General features: G+C 32.1%; 1 protein-coding gene across 2 annotated transcripts; it reads right to left on the bottom strand.

Moving 5' to 3' along the window:
* Positions 1–18,025: 18,025 nt before the first annotated feature.
* On the bottom strand, positions 18,026–21,704 carry LOC115705593 (zinc finger CCCH domain-containing protein 29). 2 transcript variants are annotated; one of them, XM_061103756.1, is made up of 3 exons: positions 21,252–21,704; positions 20,854–21,151; positions 18,026–20,485 (listed from the first exon to the last, which is right to left on the bottom strand). In XM_061103756.1, exon 3 carries the CDS (start codon positions 20,470–20,472, stop codon positions 18,439–18,441), a length of 2,034 nt encoding a protein of 677 aa, XP_060959739.1. In that variant the 5' UTR covers positions 20,473–20,485; positions 20,854–21,151; positions 21,252–21,704; the 3' UTR covers positions 18,026–18,438. The 2 variants fall into 2 exon arrangements, with proteins under 2 accessions (XP_060959739.1, XP_030488827.2); XM_030632967.2 differs by lacking the exon at positions 21,252–21,704 and having other exon boundaries at positions 20,854–21,180.
* Positions 21,705–24,401: the final 2,697 nt, after the last annotated feature.

Below are 24,401 nucleotides of genomic sequence, written 5' to 3'. Positions count from 1 at the left end.
GTTTTACAGTTGTTTTATTAAAAGATAGTATTTTTATAAATAATTTCGTGTAGCAGTTAAATTGTAAAATTGTAAAATCTATTTTTCGAAATCTAAAAATTCCCATCACACGAACAAGTTACCACTTTCTCAAGTTCAAAGTGAGAACCGGCTACAACATTTCTCAGCTTGAGAGAAGTGAGGATTACTAGACTTTTTATATGAATACATATATATATATATACTAGCAAAAAATTACGTGCGAGGCACGTATATTTTATGCTAGGTTTTTTCTATGTTATTTGAAAGTGAGATTATTATTGAATACTGAATGCAATATATTAGTGTTTAAGAAAGCTTAATGATTTAAATATATTCTTAAACTATTACTTAAATGGGGGTAAGATAAAAAGAAAATTAAAAAAGTATAGATTGCAGAACGTAATAATCGTAATAATATGATCACAGAATAAACAAAGAATAATATAAAATATTTATTTAAAGCTAATACATATATGTATATATGAAGGAAAAAAAATATAATTAGAAATAATGGGAAAAGTAACCTTAATATCCTCGTTTGAAACACCATATTTCAAGATTGATATGTAAAGCTTTGTCCCTGTTTCAATTGGGTTTACCACAATTACAAAAAGAATAACAGCTTAGTAGAAACCTATGTTGGTTTATGAGAAATTGGGTTTACCAGCTACTAAGCTATGATTAAAGTCTGACGGCACAGATCAATTGGGTTTACCTCAAATACCAGGAGCAACTGAAAAGTTGCACGCATCCCAGTATCTCTCAAAGTAAAACGAAATTCTATAACAATAAATTCCTCAGTGCATTCCAAGGACCAATTGGTTATGTTATATTGTATATGATGGCCATTACTTTTATTTTGAAGTGGGAAGAAAAAAGAAGGTAAATTTAATATGTGATTGATAATTTGATATCACAGAAGTCGGGGTTGACAGCGGCTTAAGGGTTTAATTTATATTTATATATAAGTTAACGGCTGGGTTAATCTCTGTTAAGTTTACCAAATGGGTTTTCATTTTAAATAGGATTAATAGGATTTATATTAATAGGATTTGTTTTATTATATATTTATATATTTATATTAATATATAAATATTTATAAATATATCAGTTCAAATATTTATATATTTATATTAATAGGATTTGTTTCATTATTATTTTATTAAATAAAAATTAAAATATCAGTTCAAATATTAATATGATTTGTTTTATTATTATTTTATTATTTTATTAAATAAAAATTATAAGTTACCCATAAATTTCTCATAAACCAAGAATTTTAGTTATATAGACACACTTTATATAGAATAGATATATATTAGTTGTTTTTTCACCATACTGAATTTTTAAACTTTTTTATTTTGTTACTGTGAGGCGGCATTTTTTTCAAAAATATTGTACTGGGTACTGTATTAAATTTTTATGGTTGTTTTTTAGTTGTTCCACTATTGTGTTTAATTGTTCTGTTTTGTGTTTTACAGTTGTTTTATTAAAAGATAGTATTTTTGCCTAAAATCTAATATTTTTTGTAAAAACCACTATATTTTAAGAATCTAGAGCAATCTATAGCTGTGTTCTTATTGCTCTATGTGGATGATATGCTCATCATGAGCAAAGATAAATCTGTGATCAAAAGTATCAAAGCCAAGTTCAAAAGAGAATTTGAGATGAAAGAGCTTGGACCTATTCAAAACATACTTGGTATCAAAGTCTCACGAAACTGGAAGGAAGGGACTATTAGCTTAAAGTAGGTCGGGTACATCAAAAAAATTATTCAGAAGTTCAACATGGAGAATGCAAAGAGTACATCTGTTCCGTTATGGGCTCGGTTTGTTTTGTCAAAAGAACAATGTCCTAACAGTATGAAAGAGAAAGAAGAGATGAATGATGTACCATATGCAGTAGTTCTTGGATGCTTAATGTACGTGATGGTGAGCATAAGACCTGACATAGCTCACGCTCTAAGTATCCTAAGCAGGTTCATGTCCAATTCGAGCATTGAACATTAGAAGGCCCTTAAATGGTTATTGAGATATTTGAAGGGCACTTGAGATTATGGTCTGACCTATGAGAAACAAAAAGGAGAATTAGAGTTGAAAGGGTTCATGGACTTTGACTTCGCCTCGAATAGAGATACTAGAAAATTAACCGCTTCTTATGTTTTCTTGACAAACTGGAACTGTATAAGCTAGAAGGCCCAGTTACAGTCTATGGTTGCTCTTTCCACCATGGAAGCAGAATTTATGGCGACTACGAAAGCATTCAAGGAAGCTTTATGGCTTCAGGGAATTCTTTATGAGTTGAAACAAATCAAAGGGGGAGTAACTGTGTATTCAAATAGCCAGTCATCCATCCATCTTTGTAAGAACCTAATTTATCATAAAAAGAGCAAGCATATAGATATAATACTCTACTAGATTAGAGAGAAGATAGAAGAAGGATTGTTTGATTTAGAGAAGGTCAGTACTAAAGATAATCCTGCTGATGTTGGGACTAAGGTCTTAACCTTAACCAAGTTCAAGCATTGCTTGAACTTGATCAATCTCATAAGTTAGTATACTGAGATTCTTATAATACCAACCAATGATGGCTGCATTCTTTCTTCATCATCGTCATTCCTTTAATTTAAAGTAAATAGGTGGAATTTATGGTATAGTTCCTCCAAATAAAAAGGTCTCCACAAATGTCATTCCTGAAAAGTTGTTCACTCACGGATGCCAGTCCCGGAAGGAGACTTGTGGAATAATAGTCGAGTTGAGAAGGGAGTTCCCGAATGACTATCATGTCCACTCCGGGTCCTATCTTCAGGAAATCTAGCCTCACTCCAGGATGGAGTTCTTGTTGGCTAGTTTTACCTCATCAGCGAGTGTCCTTGGTCCGTGAGTCTAGAAGCTCATATGTGTTCCTAGAGGCTCTGACACTTACGTTGACGTGGAGACTTCGCTCAAAGAGGAGTTGGTTAAATTAGTTATTTCTAACTAACTTAACAACCTCGTATCCTGTAGCTACCGACTTTAGGATCTTGATTTTAAGCCTATAAATATTAGAATATTTTATTTATGGAAATTATTTTCTAATTAAGGAAATGATTTTCTATTTAAGGAAATAAATAAATAATTGATTTTCTGTTAAATGAATATTTTATATTCATTGAATCTGGACAAAATCAATTATGTAATATTCTATATATGGTCAGATTTCTATATTCATTACCTGATTTGATTTCCTGAATTAATTGTCAAAATATTCTGACAATTAATGTGGCGCGAATGCGATGGAGTATCTCACCTATAAATATAGGGTCTCGGTCCCCGAGCTCCTCACTCATTCTGTTCATAACAGCAAATTCCATCTAAAGAGAGTTGAGAGAGCGAGGAAGCCCGATTACCCATGGTAGTCAATTTCCTTTGCAGATCAAAGCTTATGTGGGTTTGAAGCTCAAGAATCAATGGCTGGAGGTATTTCGATCCTTAAATTATAGTGCATATATGTTTGATTAATTCCGCACTTTATACTTAAACATATATATTTCAGTTTATACATATAAATGTCTAACAGTTGGTATCAGAGCGGTTTTTATCTCTGCCTTGATTTTAGTTTGAGTTTCATATATATATATATACTCGTATATACAGTGTTTATTTATATATATATATTTAATTCAGTGTTGATATATATATTTATTTTCGTTTGTGTATATATTTATATATTCATATTCATTCAATCCCAATTATATATATACATATATATTTTCATACATATATACTTGTTTATTCATTCAGTTCATATATATATATATTCATATACATATATATATATTTTCTTCATTTCATTACGTATATATGTTGTATATATATATATATTATTTATATATCTAAATGCTATATACAAATATATACATATATACATTTCATGTTTATATATATACATACAGTATTTTTATTTTTCCTGTATATATATGTATATATATTTATATATATATTGTATATGTATTAATACATTCATATATTAATATAGATTGTTCTAAGCATGAAAATCCACTTTGAAAAAACAAAGAAATCTCAAAATTATTTTTCAGAAAATTTTGGTGATTTTTAAAGTCTTTGTTTTATGTATTTTCGATGCATAAAATCTATATGAATGTCTTAATTTTTGCATTTAGATTCATTTGGAATTGATTTCATGATTTTTGGAAGTTTAAGGAAATTTTATCATGTCGTTTATGGCAGTGTATTTTTCAAAAAAAAAAAAAAAGGGAAAAAATTTCGATTTTTTTTTTATATATATTTTTTATTTATTTGGAAATATAAATTATTCTCCTATTGTTAATTTAGTCAATAAATTACATTCATTAATTTCCATTTTTAATTTAATACATATATTTAGAATTAATATGTTATTTAGTATAAACTGAAAATGGAAATTTGTTTTAATATGGTAATTAATTACATGATTTATTTAGGCATGTAATAATTGTGCAATTTGTATAATTGTGCATTTAATTATTTATTACCAAATTTATGTAATTTATTGTTTAAATTAATAAAATTTGAAAAATCTGCCATTAAGTATAGTCTTTAATTTTGCATTTAATTCATTCCATATAATTAATTGTACTAATTTGTATAATTACCTTATTTATACAAATTAATTATTAGTATAAATATTTAAGATATTATATGGTCATAAATGCATAATTAATTATATATTATGGAATTAAGCATTTAATTTATTATCATACAATAATTGTATTAATTTGTATTTATTTGGCAAATTTATGTTTGATGCAATTAATTTAGATTTGTATGATTTAAATGCTATACATAAATTCCTTTTATAGTGCTAGATATATTTAGAAATATTCAAACATTAAGATAGGTTGAATATTTTATATAGCACATTAAGTTTCATAAAACTTCATAAAATATTCATAAAACTTCCTAAAATGAATAAAATATGAATAAAATGTAAGTAATTTTGTGGTTTGACATAAGAAAACATGAATTTGGGACAAATGCTCGTATCTAGAACGGTTTTTAATGATCTTCGGACGACCACACTAGGAGCACTAATCTCAGTGATTGTTTATTATGTTAACAACGAAATTACTTTTAGGTAGAGCCCAATACCTAATGTCAAAGTGAAAATATAATTTTATATAATTAGGGAGTAGCCACAGCATCCTTATTTGTATAAAATTATATATTAATTAAAATTTACCTTAATGGACATAACTTGTAATTAATTATATAGGTATAATAATTTTACCCCACAGGGATTTTATTATATTTGTATAATTAATTAGGATAATATGTTAAATTAAATTCTCTTAATTTACCCCACAGGGAGTTATGGGGATTTAATTTAATAGTGTTATCACAAATTTAATTAAAGATAGATAATAAACCTTCATTTTCCAAAACTAATTGTTTAATTAAATCTATCATAAAGTTCATCTAATTTTATTAAATTTAAAATTTAGCCCACATGCTATTTTGGATTTAGTAAAATTTTAATCTTCAGTTTATACTTTGGTGTCTAGTGAACCACATAATTTTAAATAATTAGGGAGTAGCCACAGCATCCTTAATTATATAAAATTATATATATTAAGTGGATTAAGATCACATAATGGACATGAATTATGTGAACATAATAATCTTACCCTACAGGGATTTTATTATATTCACATGATTAATATGTTAAATTAAATTCTCTTAATTTATCCCACAGGAAATTATGTAGATTTAATTTAATAATTTTATCATAAAGTATAAAATTTTGAAACATTTATAAGTAATTAAGTGTTTCATACATTTCATTGAGATAGAAATATTAAACTTTAAGTTTTTCATAAATTGTGTAAATCTATCATAATCTATATCTAAATCTAATCTTATTAAATTAAAAATTTAGCCCACAGGCAATTTTTGTTTAATAAGATTTCATATTTAAGCATGTTTATTCATTGGTAAAAACATGATTCATTTAAACCTCAAAACTATATATGTAATTTTATTACATCACTATTCATAAATTTCTTCCATACCAGTAGAAATTTCCAAAAATTTATTCTGATAACTTAATCTAAAATGTACAGTTTTTACTGTATAATTAAGAAAAATAAATCACACTTTATTATCACCAATAAATTTTAATTTATTGTGTATGAATTCATTCTAATATAGTTAATGTGATTATTAACACATAGTGGATTATTTTAGATTGTTATTCCACATTCATAATTTCTTGCAAGGTTTACAAATAAACCTAAGAAAGTCAGTAACTGTGAGCAAATCTTATCCACAGACAAGATAAGTTCTCACATTTAGAAGTTTAAGGAACAAGCAATATAGTAGTGACTTTGTTTTAAAATTAGCAAAGATCTTTATGTTCCAAGATTCTTTTGAAACTTGATTTAGACATATTTAAAGGTCTTTACTATAAAATGATGTCACTCATAAAGATATGCAAGTTCAATCTGACAATAAGAAATGTGTTATTAATAAGAATTCTTCTACATTATAGCACCAAAAATTATGGAACTTATATCCATGAATAGAATAAATGTTAGTAAATGGTGGGGATATTCATTACACTTGATTTTACTAACTTTATTTAGAACTTGTGTGAAATTCATTAAGAATATGTATTCCAACAAGTTAAAATCGGTGCATATTAGAATTCTATCATATTAGAAATCATACAAGTCAATTAATTTTGAAGACATGGACTCAAATTTTGCATCTCCCTTTTAACGATTACTCACATAAATAATTTTTCTACAAAAGTATAGATTTATATGTTTCAAAGACATTTAAATCTTAAGTAGAGAAATAGTGCATTTTGCATATTAAGATAGTGAGATCAATTATAAAATGGAGAATACAACATTAAAATTCATGAGTATGGATAAACTCCCAGTCCATTTGTAAAGTTTCTTTAAAAGCATGGGTTCATTGCCCAATACATATGCCTGGTACACCTAAATCATAGTGTGTGACAAATTTAAGAAACTAAGCATTTTTTGGACATGGGGTGGAGCCTACATAGCAAACTCCAAACTTTCCTAAATCTTTCTCTATTGATACTCTTCAATGGGGTGTACATATCGAATCGTATTCTAACCAAAGTTGTTTCTCAAACATATTTTGAGTTGTGATAAGGTTGAAAACCGACTTGATGACATGTACACATTTTATAAATACCCATATATAGTTAGAGTAAAATTGTCAAAGAAAAGATCTGGGCCCTAAACCATAAATGAGCATATTTCATTTGAAAAGCTATAAGGTTTAAGGGTTACATATTTTATTATCCATCTCACAACACTAGAATTGTGGAATTAAGAATTGACTTGATCAGTGGGAGTGATCAATCTTGGAACCTAGTTTCCGAGAAAGATCATTCATATTTTCTCAAACTTCCACCTCAAGTGTTAGATTAATTATGATTCACAACAACCCTTAAGTGTTTATATATATATTTATGAGAAAATATCGAAATTAGAGTTTCATAAAATAATTTTTGGTTGTACAAATAAAAAAAACTGCATATGGGTTAACTGAATCCCATATTTACTTTATGATCCTTGAATTTGTGTTGCGGCATGCCTTTAGTCAAGGATCTATGCGATCACCCAATTCAGTTTGCGTGATTAATGACCACTTATCACGCCTTTTTATGGCTAAATACTTAATGTCGATATGCTAGCTTCGACCAGTACTCTTAGAGTTATTAGCCATAAATATTGTAGCTGAATTTATCGCAAAATTTTCTTAATGGCCTAATGAAACTGTAATTCTGAACTCTAGGCCTACTATGAAACTCTATAATACATCATACGAGATGTATCCTCAAAACAATAAATGAATGTGACTTCTATAGTGGAAATAACAATCAAGATTCTCTACAATATAACTTACTGGTAATCTTAAGGACGTAATAAAATATTGATTTACGTGAATCAATACAACCAGTGAAGTACATTAGAATCTAATTGGTTAACTATATTTCCAGATGGTCAATTCATCTTAACAAAATATGTATGAATATAATTTTTAGTATTTTAAAGATACCTCATCACTTTGTATGAAAAATAAAGTGGTCTTAACTTTAGTTATTCTGATACTACTTAACGATCCTGAAACAAATGTAATGCAAAGTCTTATTCAGACTCTTAGGCATACATTAGGCTTCTAAAATAGAAGCAAATGAATGTTCTTAATTTATTCTCACTCCACATCATTTTTCAGATGCTAGTTCGAGTTATATTTATCACACTTAAAGATAAAAGTTATATCAGATGAATAATACATAATTTTATTTAATCAGAGATGCTGTGGCTACTCTCTAATTAATTAAAATTATATATATTATTTATATTCCTTATCTCAAAATAATAATTTGAGATATGAATTATTTCAACTTATATAGAAAACTTTTATCATCATTTGCAAGTAACATATTGTCTACGTATAAAACAAATATTACTCCCACTAACCTTCTGGTATATAATTATTTCCATAATTCTCTTTTCAAACCTAAAGGAAAAGATGATATAATACCAATTTGTGAGATGTTTGTTTTGATCTATAGGTAGACACTTTAAGCTTGCATATGTTCACCACTATTAGAGGAAAATCTTTATGGCAGTCTATATACCTTCTCCTCTAGTTCACTATTTGGAATTGATTAATGAATTAAAACAAGCAACAAATGCCAAGGTCTATGATAGAATCTTTTATAAAAATAAGTGAGAATGTAAATCTCATTTGTTATTGATTCTTAGTTCAAAATGAATTTCTTAGCAATGAATATTCTTTTATATCTTTATGTTTCTCAATGTTGCCTAATGAATATTATTGGTGAAAAAACCTATGCTTAATTAATGTTCTCCACCCCATTAGGCAACTTTACTAAAGATAAACTTTATTGCTCTTTAAGATATTCATTTCTTCATTCATGGCATGTTGTATTACAACTTCAATTCTTTATCATTCTATAATTTAATTTGTGTCTCAAATTAATATTGTAGTTGAACTCTTATTGTACAAAATGTAATCACTAGAAAACATTGATCTTACTGTTCTAATAAGTCATCTTAAGGATGGACCAACAAACTCTTAAAAGAGCAAATGGTTCAATAACATGTTATTTTAGAAATTGTAAGCAATTACTAAATAACATAACTTATTAGAATTTTACCAATGACTTGTATATTATTAATGATTAGTTATGAATTCTCAATAACATAACTTATTAGAATTTATGTGCACCTAAATTTCATCTGAGAAAATTATCGTAAGAGGACCTGAATAAACATAAGGGTTAGGGTTTATTCGCTTAAGTACATTGCCACATAAAGTACATTGTTATATAGTAAATGTATTGTAATACATGGAAGATAATACTCGATTCATAATGAGGACATGTCGCTATGATTCGTATGTTTATTATATAATGAGGAACGTTGGGTTTGAATATTTTAGTTTAAATGCTGACCAAGTGGGAGAATATTAGAATATTTTATTTATGGAAATTATTTTCTAATTAAGGAAATGATTTTCTATTTAAGGAAATAAATAAATAATTGATTTTCTGTTAAATGAATATTTTATATTCATTGAATCTGGACAAAATCAATTATGTAATATTCTATATATGGTCAGATTTCTATATTCATTACCTGATTTGATTTCCTGAATTAATTGTCAAAATATTCTGACAATTAATGTGGCGCAGATACTGATGGAGTATCTCACCTATAAATATAGGGTCTCGGTCCCCGAGCTCCTCACTCATTCTGTTCATAACAGCAAATTCCATCTAAAGAGAGTTGAGAGAGCGAGGAAGCCCGATTACCCATGGTAGTCAATTTCCTTTGCAGATCAAAGCTTATGTGGGTTTGAAGCTCAAGAATCAATGGCTGGAGGTATTTCGATCCTTAAATTATAGTGCATATATGTTTGATTAATTCCGCACTTTATACTTAAACATATATATTTCAGTTTATACATATAAATGTCTAACAATAAATACTATTTTGACGAGTTATTTTATAGAATACGAGATTCAGAACTTAGTTCGGGTGAGATTGAGAGCTCAGTTTAGATTGAGATTGAGAGTTTGAGGGAGAAAAGATTGAGAGGTACATAGAAAAGAGAGAGACTGGGTTTGGGTTTTGTAAGAAAAATCTTCTGTAGACGAAGAAGATTCTTGGATGTAAGTGTGAGAGTTGAAACACTTAATGAGAACTACTCACAGAGAATCTCGTCTCGACTGTATTGTACCTATTCTTGCTCAATCAATAAGGATTATGTTTTCGTTTCAAAATTGGAGTAGAGATATAGATTACATCGATCTACCGGATTTGAACTAGTAGATATCTTGGTGTTAATTTCTTTATTTTTTTTACATTTATTGTTTCTAGTTTTATGTACTCTGTTTGCTCTTGTTTTACTTCTAATTGTTGTTGTTATTTTGTTAATTTTGTCATTGCTAATCGCTTGATTGTTTGAAGTTTAATTATTTTGATTGTGTACTATTAATTATATAATTTTCCCACAATTACCTATTGTTTCACTTAACATTTGAATCTTATTTTACTATTAGCTGAATCTGTTTTAGTTATGTATTGTTTCACTTAACATTTGAATCTTGTTTAATCATAAGCATTAATAATATATTTAAATGTTGTTCGTTTTCTATTTAATAAAATTTATTTATGTACTTTCATATTTCTAAATCTAGGAAAGATAAAAAAAACTGTCTGAAAGTTGAATAAACTTATAAATATTTATATGTATTTGAGTGATCATTGGAATAATTTCAAACACTCAACATATATATGATGTAAGCCTATTAGCAAGTCAAATATGTCATTAAAAAATACACACAAAACACAACAAATATCATCATTCTTGTGCAAATTGTAAATGAATAGGAAAAATAAACTATAGCTCTCTATTGATAAGAGTCGTTGAGACTTGAGGAGCGTTTTTTTTGCATAAATAAACTATTCTTGCTTGCTCACGAAGACAGGGGAGAAAATTCTCTTGTCTTAGTTGAACTTAATAATAATAATAATAATAATAATAATAATTAAAGGAGAAGTGAGAAGGTAGGAGGAGCCTTCTTTTGGACATTATAGCTATGATTTGCTTGGCTTATAATAATAAAATAATCTCGTGGGCGGCTCAACCAAATAATAATCAACCCATAAACATAACCCCACTCAACTCATGCTTTTCTTTTCCAAGCCTAAAAAAGTAAAAAGAATTAAGAAACTACAAACAAAGGTCAAGATATTGGGCCCCATGACCCAATATTTTTGATGTTGGGATGACAGCCTTTGACACCTCTTCTCTTCCATTATCAATAATATCGAATAGACCTTAACACTTCTCTTTCCCTTCTGGCATTTTTGAAAGCTTACATTTTAATCTCATATGGGCTTGGCCTATCCCTATGGTCTTCTTTTCTCTCTCTCTCATTTTTGTTTTTATTAGAGCAACACTACCTAAAATTCACTCAAATTAATAATGGATATTGGATAATAATCATGTTAGTAGAAGACTAGTAATAGTACACATTTTTGTTCATTTGGATTATGTGACAATGTGAACTAAATAATACTTTATAATAACCATATGATAACGATAACTAATAGTCATACTATGAATATTATATTGTGTGTATTTTAGTGCACCCACCATTAAGTTTCGAAGCTTTTGATAACTGCCTTATGTTATTGTGATGATGATGATGATCCTAGTACAATAAAATTCGGTATTGCCCACTTGAGGGCCACTTTTAATTGTAGCCAGATTTTCTCTACTTTATTATTATTATTTTGAAATTAGTTAAAGTAGGGGAAAAAAATCCCAAAAGCAATTTTTCTTCTTTATTCCTTTATGTTTGTAATAATAATCCTAAAGGTAAATAGTGGCATAGGTATCCAAAGTTTTAAGTTTGTAAGTGGCATAATCTCAATGTTTATTTTTAGCGGTATAAGTACCCAATGTTTGTAAAACTGTAATTTTTCTCTAATTTCGTCCGTGTAAATCATGTTATTTTCTTAAAGAGGCTATATATAAGGTCTAGATTCTTAATCATTGAGTTTAGACGAAAACATGTAGTATCAGTTACTTCCAAATGCTCCTTTAATAAATTTAAAACGGAGTCTGTACTGACAAAACTGGAGAAAAATTATAGTTTTACAAACATTTAGTATATATGCCGCTAAAAATAAACATTGGGTTTATACCGCTTACAAACTTAAAACTTTGAGTACTTATGATGCTATTTGCCCTAATCCTAATAATAAATAATACGTGTTTACCATAACAAATAGATCAATCTCATAATGTGTTTTCTCAAGTTTCTTCCAGTGGGAAATACCATTACAATTTCACAATATATTGATGCAATGATAATCTTCATTGCCTTTTATTTGTCGGTCAAAATTATGGATCATAATTCATTAACATATTGTTTATCTAGAAGATCCTTTAGTAAACGACCCACTTGGCTTTTTAGTCACTGAGATTGGAAAACAATATCATTATCTATATTTCTTCTGTTTTCTCTTTTTAGTGTGAAGTATGTAAGAACACAAGCACAAACCAGAGAGAAAACAGAACAAGAAAAGGCAATTGGTAAAGACCAAGATTAGCATAGCAAAAGCTAATCAAGGTAAAGGCAGAGACTTTATTTATATATGCAGAGAGTTTGTTACACAAGATTAATAACAGAAAACTAACTATTTACTACCTTAACAGACAACTAATAAACCAGTAAAAAAAAACTAACATAACAGAATTAGTTGTTAACATCCCCCCTCAAACTAAACTTGGATGGAGCCATGTGTAGTTTGGTTTTAAGGTAGTGAAATCGTTCTGTAGACAACGGCTTGGTAAGAAGATCAGCAACCTGATCCACAGAAGGTACAAATCTGACAGCAAGTTGTTGAGCAATAATTTGGTCACGAACAAAGTGTAAATCGAGTTCAATGTGCTTGGATCGGGCATGAAACACGGGATTAGCAGCTAAGGCAGTAGCACTTTGATTGTCCACCCAGATAATAGGACAATGAGTAAGTTGGATGCAAAGTTCAGACAATAATGATTTAATCCATTTGAGTTCAGCAGCTGTGTTGGCAAGGGCTCTAAATTCACTTTCTGTGCTAGAGCGGGCAACAACTTGTTGCTTCTTTGCGGACCATGATATTAGATTGCCACCTAGAAAAATAACATAGCCCCCGGTTGATCTACGATCATCAACACAACTCGCCCAATCCGCATCGGAATAGCTTTGAAGTGTCAAATCTGTTGTTGGCCGAAGTACTAATCCCTCAGAAATTGTACCTTTGAGATATCGCAGTAACCTTTTACAAGCCTCCCAATGACAAGAAGTAGGAGCTTTGATAAAGTGGCTGAGCTTGTTGATGATGTATGCCACATCAGGTCTGGTTAGAGAAAGGTAATGTAGAGCTCCAATAGTACTCCTATACAGAGTAACATCTGAAAATGGTTCGCCATCGGTGAGGGATAATTTGGTGGCTGCACTGGAAGGATTGGGAGAGCTTTTAGCACCTTCCATGTTGAGTTTCTTGAGAAAATCAGTAATATATTTCGTCTGAGAGAGATACATGCCAGAGGAGTCCCTGAAAATCTCAACGCCTAGAAAGTAATGCACATCACCGAGGTCTTTAAGTAAAAATTGTGTGTTGAGATCAGTTGTAAGCTTGTCAATTAGTGTAGCATTGGGACCTGTAACTAATATATCGTCAACATAGACAAGGAGGATGATTAGAGAGGGACCTGAACGATATACAAACAATGAGTTATCGGCCTTTGATGGTGTGAATCCCCACTGCACTAAACAATCTTTGAGCTTTGTATTCCAAGCTCGGGGGGCCTGTTTCAGGCCGTAAATTGCTTTATGTAACAGGCAAACATGAGTGGGGTGTGCTGAATCTATGAATCCTGGTGGTTGACACATATAAACGGTTTCATTGAGAGTGCCATTGAGGAACGCATTGCTGACATCGAGCTGTTTAACTGGCCATTGATGAGAAACAGCAAGAGATAACACTGTTCGCACTGTCACGGGTTTTACAACAGGTGAGAATGTCTCGGCATAATCAATTCCTGGTGTTTGTAAGAATCCCTTGGCCACAAGTCGGGATTTATAACGATCTAAAGAACCATCAGCATTAAGTTTTATCCGGTGAACCCACTTGTTGTCGATAACACGCATACCAGGTTCATAGGGTACAAGTGTCCATGTACCAGCAGCTTTAAGAGATCCCATTTCAGAATTCATTGAAGCAAACCATTTAGGATTGTTGAGAGCTTCTTTGATGTTTCTTGGTTCAGAGGGCAGTAAGGCTTGTGGAAGTGGGTGTTTAGTGGCTAAATATGACTTCGGTTTAAAGATGCCACTTTGGGACCTGGTTTGCATTGGATGAGTGCGGCCTGAAGTAACCAAATCAGAGGGTGTGGAGCCTTGTGGAATAGCAGCAACCTGTGTTGTATCAACTGGTGTAGGAGTACTAGAGACATTAGTAGGAGGATTGGAGGTTGTGTTTGGAAGTGGTAAAAGAGTTGCAGGCAATATATGGGAAACGGATATAGGTGGGTTATTTGGTGGGGCATCTGGTGAAGTGTTTAATGTGGGAACTGTGTATGAGGAATCAGGATGAGGGTCATTTGTGGTGGTAGAAATATGTGTTGGAGGATTAGGTGAAATGCTTGATGGTGATGGTAGTGTCTCGGTATGACAGTGGGATACACCAGCAGGGAGAGCATTATTAGTATGAATTAATGTAGTAGAGGTATTAAAAGTTGCAGTAGGTACAGTATGTGAAGAATCATATACCTGTTGGGACTGTGGAGTTGATAAAACACCAGGATAATGACCTTCATTAAAGATGACGTTTCTTGCAATATATATTCTTCCGTGAGCATTTTGACAGAGATAACCTTTATGGTAGGAAGAGTAACCAAGAAATATGCATTGCTGAGAGCGGAATTGCATTTTGTGAGCATTATAAGGTCGAAGGTGCGGGAAACATGCACACCCGAATGGTTTGAGTATTGTGTAATCAGGTTTAGATGCAAAGAGACATTCAAAAGGACTTATGTTGTGTAGAATAGCAGTAGGAAGCCTGTTAATAGTGAAAGTTGCATATTGGAAGGCATGCCACCAATAAGAAAAATCAAGATTGCTTTGTGCTAGAAGAGTAAGACCGGTTTCCACAATGTGTCTATGTTTCCGTTCAGCCCTACCATTTTGCTCATGTGTATGTGGACATGGATGGGAAAACAAAATTCCTTGATCACTTAAAAATCTCTTAAATGGTTTGTACTCACCACCCCCATCAGCTTGAACAGCTTTGATGGGTAAACCAAATTGTTTCTCTACCATACTTTTGAACTGTAAAAACATGTCAAGAGCTTGAGACTTTAAGACTAAAGGATAAATCCAAGTAAATCTGCTATAATCATCAATAAAATGAATATAGTATTTAAAGCCATCTTTTGATTGAATATGGGAGGGTCCCCACAAATCCGTATGAATAAGTTCTAGTGGTTGACTAGCACGACTTGAAGAATTGGGAAATGGTAGCCGGTGATTTTTGCCTTGTTGACAGGCTGTGCAAAACTGTAAAGTTTTAATGGATCCAGTATGAGGTATTTGAGGAAGCAATTTGGTTAATGTGGCTAGTGAGGGATGTCCAAGTTTACAATGCCATATATTGATATCTGTACAAGAAGAAGTTGCAGAAAATGCAGCAAAATTGGAAGATGAAGTACTTTCTTTATTCATTGAAAGTTGATTACATGAATCAATAGCACTATTATTATGAGAGGAGTGCTTTATATCATCAGTACAATAGGAATGGTGATCAAACTGAGACGTAGTAGTTAAGTGACATTGTAAAGCTGAAGTAGAAATCTCTGAGTCCTCACTTAGCATGTATAAACCAGCTTTACGCTTTCCTTTGAGGAGAGGTGCCCCTGTTTGCTTGTCCTTAACAAAACAGCAATGTTTGTGAAACTCAAGAAATATGTCATTATCATCAACAAGCTTCGATACACTTACAAGATTCTTAGTTATAGATGGTACTCGTAAGACAGACTTTAATTGAAGAGGACATGAGGGATTAGAAGATGGAATTGTAGAGTGACCAATATGAGAAATTAATAATTTCTTACCATCACCCACGGCTAAGGTTTCTGTGCCATTGTAAGTGTTCTGGCTGTCAAGGTTGGTGGCATCAAATGTTACATGAGCTGTGGCCCCAGTGTCAGCATACCAGCAGCTGTCATCGCCAAAATCTTGAACCATCGTTGTGGTATAGGCTTGTGGGTCATATTCGAACTCAACTTCTGCAAGGTTTGCCCGTGCTTGATAGGGATTGTTGCGAGGAACCACCCAGTTTTTATCGAACCGATAGTGACACACAGGGGCTGTATGTCCAGATCGTAAACAGACTTGACAGATAACTCTTTGAGAATTGTAGCGAGGATATCCTCGACCTCGACCTGTGGATGCAGAAGATGATTCAACTGAGGGATTCTTGATGTTGGCATATGGTCGAACACCACCCGATCGACCACTGCCAAAGGTGAGATTTGCTTGCATTTTTACAGCAAGATCTGTCATTGATTGATGGTGCACAAGTCTGCTTTCATGAGTCAAGAGCAGGGCTTGGACCTCTTCAATCGTTAAATCATCACTCCTTGATGTTATGCCTGAGACAACAGAATCAAAATCTGGTCCAAGACCATTTAACATTTGTAAAATTAAATCTTGATTGCTGACTGGGGAACCAGCAACACAAAGCGCATCAGAAATCGACTGAATTTTATCAACATATTCAGAGATTGAGAGACTTCCCTTTTGAATGTTGCAGAATTGGCCTTTCAATTGAAGTAGTCGAGCCTTTGTTTGGCTGGCAAATTTCTGTTCAAGAGCATTCCACACGGCATAGGAACTGGTGTAATTTGCTACAGAAGCAAGAATTGACTCAGTCATAGACGATCGTAACCAAGAAAGGAGTAGCTGATCCTTTCTTCGCCACACAGCATACTCAGGATTCGGTTCATTGTTGACAAGAAGTTTGGGCGGAGGGACACCAGTGAAAAGGATGTCGTCGAGATCGTGGCCGATCACGGTAGGAACAACTTGAGATTTCCAAGAAAGGAAATTGAGGCGATCAAGTTTGAGAGTGAGAGAGGAGGTGAGAGAATTCGAGAAAGGATTCCATGATTGAGGAGAGGGAGCAGCGGTATTAGTGGCAGTAGCCATTGTTGCAGGAGGAGGATCAGTTGTGGACGACGCCATGGACGAATGATACCATGTAAGAACACAAGCACAAACCAGAGAGAAAACAGAACAAGAAAAGGCAATTGGTAAAGACCAAGATTAGCATAGCAAAAGCTAATCAAGGTAAAGGCAGAGACTTTATTTATATATGCAGAGAGTTTGTTACACAAGATTAATAACAGAAAACTAACTATTTACTACCTTAACAGACAACTAATAAACCAGTAAAAAAAAACTAACATAACAGAATTAGTTGTTAACAAAGTAAACAATAAAAACACAACAGATTTTGTTGAAGAGACATATTAAGAAGCAAACAAAAAGAAACGAAATGCCATGGAATCAAATTATTATACTTAATAATGTTAGACAAGCTAAAAATGATGATATTCAATATCATATCAAATAAACTTTTGAATCACATTAAGCATGTTATATTAAATTGCTGCAAGGGAAAAAAAGAATATTAAATTGACTAATAAAACTTGAATATCTGATAGATTTGGATAAGTTTTAATTAAAATTTTGACAATGTTATCACTAACCCATTTTTTTATTATTATTATTCCTTTTCTAATTGAATTTGAATTGAATTTGAATAGGATTTGATGGAGGATGATTTGGAATTGGATGTTAAGCATCAATCAAATATTATATATCACAGAGATTTTTAGATTGGAAAATGTCAATTGAATACATTATTTTTATTATTATACATACATCTAAGAGAGAAAACTCATTCTTGATGAGAAAACCACAATTTTGATCAGATCAGCTAAGATACACCCCCTTAAGGGGAGAAGGATTACAATTATCCCAGTTTGGGAGAAGAGAAAAATAAAAATAATAAACAAATATAATATAATTAAAAAATACATAAATCTTTCTCTGGTTGTTTAACCTAATAGTAGTAATAATAACTTGTTCCTCCTCTGCCCAGAATTTGTGGGCATTTTCCTCCTTACATCTAACTGAATATTTATAATGATAATAAGTTTCCAAATAATGAATGACCAGTAAGTTTATGAAAAAGATTAATTTGGTGAGGAGAAGCATAGAGAAGCAAGTACTTAATAATAATCATGCCACCATTTGCTCCTGCTCTATGTACAGCTGCTCCACCCATGGTGGGAGAACTTCACGATCCCCTTTGTTGAGATTATAGTGTCCAGACCTGTCAGATGATACATCCTTAACAAGGGAATTGACCCAAGACACATCTGGTTCATCAATGGTTGATGGCCTCAAGGATGCTGCTGAGGCAATACCTCCACCATTGCTGTTTCTGAACCCGAAAGAAGCAGACTTTCTCAGCTTGTTCAACTCATCTCCTTGAACTGCCCAATCCAGTTTCCCATTGGGTGAGCTCCAATCGGATAAGCTGGATGAAGACATCATCGATGATGCCGAGTTGGCAGCCGCTGTGTAGCCCAGGTGCGTGGCAGCACCGCGGTCTACGAAGCTCTGGCTCCGCTTGGCAAAGGCAGAAGACCTCGAGTTCATAACTGCTGCAGCCATGGAACCAGCTGAGTCAAACCCAAAAGTTGTGGGCTTTCTCACGGGAGAGGATGACATGTTCATGTTGTTGGTTGGGTAGCTTCCACGAAGTTGGTTCATGTTATTTTGGCGAATCTGATGCCCAGTTGGAGATTGCAACTGGGTTTGTGTTGAGGATTTTAATGAAAATCCCTGCATTTGAGACAATACAGAAGGATCAAGGGATCCAAATAAATCGTCAAGGTTAGTTTGTTTTGAGTATGATGGAGAGGAGAGACGAGATATCTCATCCAATAAAAACTGTTGCTGTTGGTGCTGCTGTTGGTTGGCGTGACTTTCCATCCCAAGCAACTCCATCTCCAAACCCAAATCTCTAGCACACAAAGCAGTCTTTAATCGGCTACCAGGGAGCTGAAGAGCAGGTGGGGTGTTGTGGTTAGCTTTGTTCTGCCACAACCCACCATTCTTGGGTGATGAAGAGTTTGCCAATGGAGACATTGGCGGTGTTGAAGTTGCGGGTAATGGCATAGACGATGGACCAAGAGCTAAAGGACTCAAAGTAGCCATGTCCGAGGCGCTGACTCCAAGAGACCTTGGTGAAGGCATGGCTGAGCCTGTGGAGGCATAAACTGGGCGCAATTCGTCATGTTTGTGAGCAAAGAAGCAGACTTTTCTTGTGCAGCCAGTCTCATCCTTGCAAAGCCGAGTTCTGTACTGAGCTGGATGAAGCCATGACTCGAAAACTCCATGAGCGTATTCACAAGAGTCTCCCTTCTGGCAAGACCCTTTCCTGAACTCAGGGCAAGGAACACAGCTGTAAGGGTATTTCCTGGGGTCCCTCCTCCTGGCGTTCTCCCCGGGATGAACAAATGGACACTCAGTCCAATCATGAGAGTAGGCCCTTGAACAAGGCTTAATCTTGAAACTATACATCCTGAAATCGTCTGAACCGTACATCCCATTGTTTATGTCTGGTAAAGATACATCAATGGGGTATTCTTTCTTCTCACCTCCGTCCCTTGAGGACAAAGGACTTCCAACCCTAAATTGGTCCTCCTCATCTTCTGTAACAGAGTTAGTCTCCCCTCTAAGCAACATCTCCATTGCCTTCCTCCTCGAACTGCAGGGCCACTTAAAGCCTTGGCCAAGCAAATCAATAGCCTTGTTTCCATAAGCGTTGACCAAGTCAACATCAGCGGAGGCTTCAAGCAAGAGCTTCACAGCCTCAAGTGAAGAACTCGAGGCTCCAGACGTAGCACAGTGAAGGGCTGTGACTTTGTCCGAACCACAAACCCTGTTGACATCGACCATGCCGGAGTCGATTATGTACTTCAAAACCTTGGTGCTTCCAAACATGGCGGCTATCATAAGAGGAGTTCTCTCTTCAAATCCCATCTTTTTGGACCCAATTCTTCTGCCGTACCAGAAACCCGTCTGGTCAACGTTGATACCCTTTTCTTCGATTGTACTTCTGAAGGCCTCGAGATCGTCCGAGGCGGACAATTCGAGCAAAACAGAGCACTTACTGAAAACCCCATTATTCTCTTTGGGAAACTCGCTCTCCATGATAACCTCTGAAGGGTTATTATTAACTTTATTCTTTGAACCACTGCACATACCCAAAAGTCTCCTGCAAAAATTTGAAGCAAAAAATAAAAGGGTCAGAAATTTTATCCATATCTCAATAAAATCTTGTGAAACGACATGGCCAAATTAAGGAAGAACAAAATTAATTGTAACCAAAAAAAGGATATAATTATTATTTGAATCTAGATTTAGGCTATTTTCTTTAACCCCGAAAAAGATTGTTTCAGCTATTACTATAATTTAACAATTAATCCCACCAACCAAGAGGCATAACAAGCATAGTTTAACCCAAAATACTAAAAAACCAGACACCAAATTTTTGGATGACAACTGAAAAAAAAAAAAAAAGGAAAACAACCAGATTTAAGAGTCTAAATTTAGAAGAGTAAGAAATTCGGTTTCGTACTGTACCTTTAGAATAGTTATTGTTGGGAAGGAGTATGGTATTTTTGGGTTTATCTTCGTTTTTGTTTATCTTTATAAAGAGCAAAAAATATTTGCAGAAGACCTGGTTTGAAGAAACTATGAGTAACCTGAAGATGGAATATGGGCCTTTATATATGGTAGAGCTTGAGTTTGAAGGAGCAAGAAGCTTAGAGGAAAGTGTGACTTTTCTTCTCAGCTCTTTCTTACTTTGCTTTATTTTATATTAATAAAAAGCCTCAACTCAGTCAAAGTCAAATCTTCAAAACTGTATGGCCCCGCTTCTCTATTAATAAAAATAAAAAGACCCATTTAGCTATATGTCTCTTCCTTTCCTGCTAAATGAAATTCAAATGCATCTGAAATGCAAATTCACCATGACTGACCTGTTGTGCTCTGCTCCTCATTTCCTTCGCTTATGGTTAACCGCCTCAACAGGTCGCTATACACGTGTCATGCAGTACCAAGCTCCTTCCCCACGCGCCACTAGCTTTTTTATTCCTGATTTTATTTAAAAACACAAAAAAGAAAAGTACTGATTTTCTTCTTTAAAAAAAATTATATAACTCTTTTTTTTTTATTAACAAAATTTCTCAATGAATCTTTACCACACAAATAGGAGAAAAAAAGACCATTTTCTTTACTCGATTGAAAACTGAGTGGGTCATTTTTGTTACACTAATAATGATAACACATGCATAAAATTGTCAGAATCTATAATGCTTTATTTTTTTAATTATGTCTGGTCAGGAATTAATTAGTAATGAGAAAACGAACAAATAAAAAGAAGAAAAAAAATCTAGGAAAAACAATAAAAACTGAGTTACATTTTAACACTTAAAATCAATGTATGTAAAGATAGAAAAGGTAAAGATGGTTAGGGAGGATGGCGCGTGGGAGAAAAGGGCATTGGAGGAAATTGTGAGGGGCTTAAGAAATTCCAAGCTGTCACGTACTAAACGCGTTCTCGTCTTTGGTCTCTTTAGGTGGGTGACAGGATATGCCTGACTCACGCTTCCACTATCAACCCTTCCTTTTTATTCTTTCTACTTATTTTAATTTATTACAATCATTTTCTTTATCTTCTTCTAAACCATTCTCTCTATCTTTTCTCCTTTTATTTATTTTTTGGTTTAATTCCCATAAACTCATAAAAGTAATTACTTTATGGTGCCCATAAACAGAAGAGGCCTATATTAATTTTTCTTTTTCCTTTTCCTTTTTTTTTTTTGGTTATTGTACCTATTTTATTTTTGTGAATCTTTCTTCAACCATTGACTTTAAAAATATACTTTATGCATTGCCAAATAATCACACGTGAGATTCTTCAAAGAATAACACCAACAATAGTCATTTAGGTTTGGGCCAACAAATTATTTTGTAAGTTACATTATTATATTTATGTGATTACGTATGTGCTAGATTATGTTAATAATATTAGGTTTTATCATTGTATATATATTTTTAGAACATTATTATCAATATTGTATATATATGAAATTTTCTTTTATAAATAACATATATATATATATATATAAATAACCTCTTGAATAAGATTAAAAAATGTAGACTCCTTTCATAGAATCATTCCTATTCATGTATATGAATGATTTACTTCACATCATCAATTTAATAAACAAAAATATCATATGTGAGATTGAGAAATATGATATCTATTTATAGTTAGTTTACATAGAGAGGGAGAGAGAGGTGGTGTAGTGGAAAATGAATAGTTTTTTAATAGTGTAATAGAAATTAGTTATTGTAAATTAAAAAATTGATGTTACATGCATGAATAATAATTTTATTGGAGAAGATGATAGGTTTGGTGCATAGTATAATAGTTATACAATAAATTATATTATATATTAAATTAGTGCTATTAAATTTTTCGGTTATTTTGTAATCATATTAATGGTAATAATGGATTGATATTATTAATAAATTATAAAAGTTCAAATATGAAATGAAAATCTAAAATAACTACAAAATAGATAAATTAGAAAGAAAGAAGGGGAGTATGCCACATAAACTCTTGAATGCTTTCCTTTATATATATATATTGATGTGTATATATGAATCTTAACAACTGGCGTTCGTACGGAAATTCTTTTTATTATTTTTTATTGTTATAACATTTATGATAGGGTTTGGTTTATGGTTTTTTTATAAAAATATTTAATTTTGAATAAAAATTTACCATATTACTGTTACACGTAATTTTTTATAAAAATACTATATTTTTATAAAACGGTAAATAGCGACATAAGTACCTAAAGTCTTATGTTTGTAAACGGCATAAATTTAATGTTTATTTTTAGCGGCATAAGTACCTAATATTTGTAAAACTGTAATTTTATTCCAGTTTCGTCAGTACAAACTCTGTTTTAAATTTATTAAAAGAACATTTAGAAGTAATTGATACTACATATTTCTATCTAGACCCAATGATCAAGAATTTAGGCCTTATATGTGCCCTGTTTAAGACAATAACAGAGTCTGTACTGATAAAATTAGAAAAAAAATTACAATTTTATAAACATTGGGTTTATGCCGCTTACAAACATAAAACTTTGGGTACTTATACCACTATTTACCCTTTATAAAATAACCATAAAACAACAAAATAGAACAATTAAAACAATAGTGAAACAACCGTGAAAACTTAACACAGTACAGAGTATTTTTGAAAAAAAATTCCATCCTACAGTAAAAAAGTTAGAAAGTTAAAAAATTCAGTATATGGTGTGAAATTACATTACATACTAATATTTATTAATTGTCTTTATCGTTCTCTAACATTTATTATCATAAACGAATGCGAAGAATCTTCACTCTCTCTTATGAAGCTTCTAATTAATAATTGTGTTATATTATTATGTGTTTTATAGTTTAACTAGTAAACGTAACCGCATTTTGCGCAGTTATATAGTAGAATAAATATAAATTTTGGTTGTATATCAAGGTAAGCTTTGTAATGAGTTGGTTAGTTAGGAAGTTAGTTAGTTAGTTTGGTGTCCTTAATTCATTTGGTTGTATGCTAGTTTTGGCTACTAGTATAAGTAGTAGATATTGTATTGTTGTAACTAATTCAATTCATTCAATACACAATTCTGTTTTGGTTATCTCTCTTTCTCTCTTTCATTCTTGTTCATGCTCTTTTGAGTTAATATGGTATCAGAGCCAGCTTCGTGAGCTCTTCTCCTTCTTTCTTCTTCTTAGATCTGGTTTGTGTTCATGGCTCGAGGTGGTGGAGTACATACTCGAGGAAATCATGAAATAGAGAATACATCTCATGATTCGAACATGTACTTTGTTTAAACAAAGACTTGGAAGACACTTGTGATTAAAATCCATTATTTGTTTAAACAAGAAATGGATAGTCAGAATAAGGAACTAAGAAGTAAAGCCAAGAGAACTATGGTTAAAAACATTCATATGGAGTTACCAAAAGTTTTATTACAAGGACAAGATAGGAAATTTTTTAAAATAAGCTTATTCAATGGACTTAACAAAAATTCTTGTTCCTAGTATTA

Source organism: Cannabis sativa, chromosome 1, assembly GCF_029168945.1.
Source record: "Cannabis sativa cultivar Pink pepper isolate KNU-18-1 chromosome 1, ASM2916894v1, whole genome shotgun sequence".
NCBI lineage: Eukaryota > Viridiplantae > Streptophyta > Magnoliopsida > Rosales > Cannabaceae > Cannabis > Cannabis sativa.
This window is presented reverse-complemented; position numbering and strand designations above follow the sequence as displayed.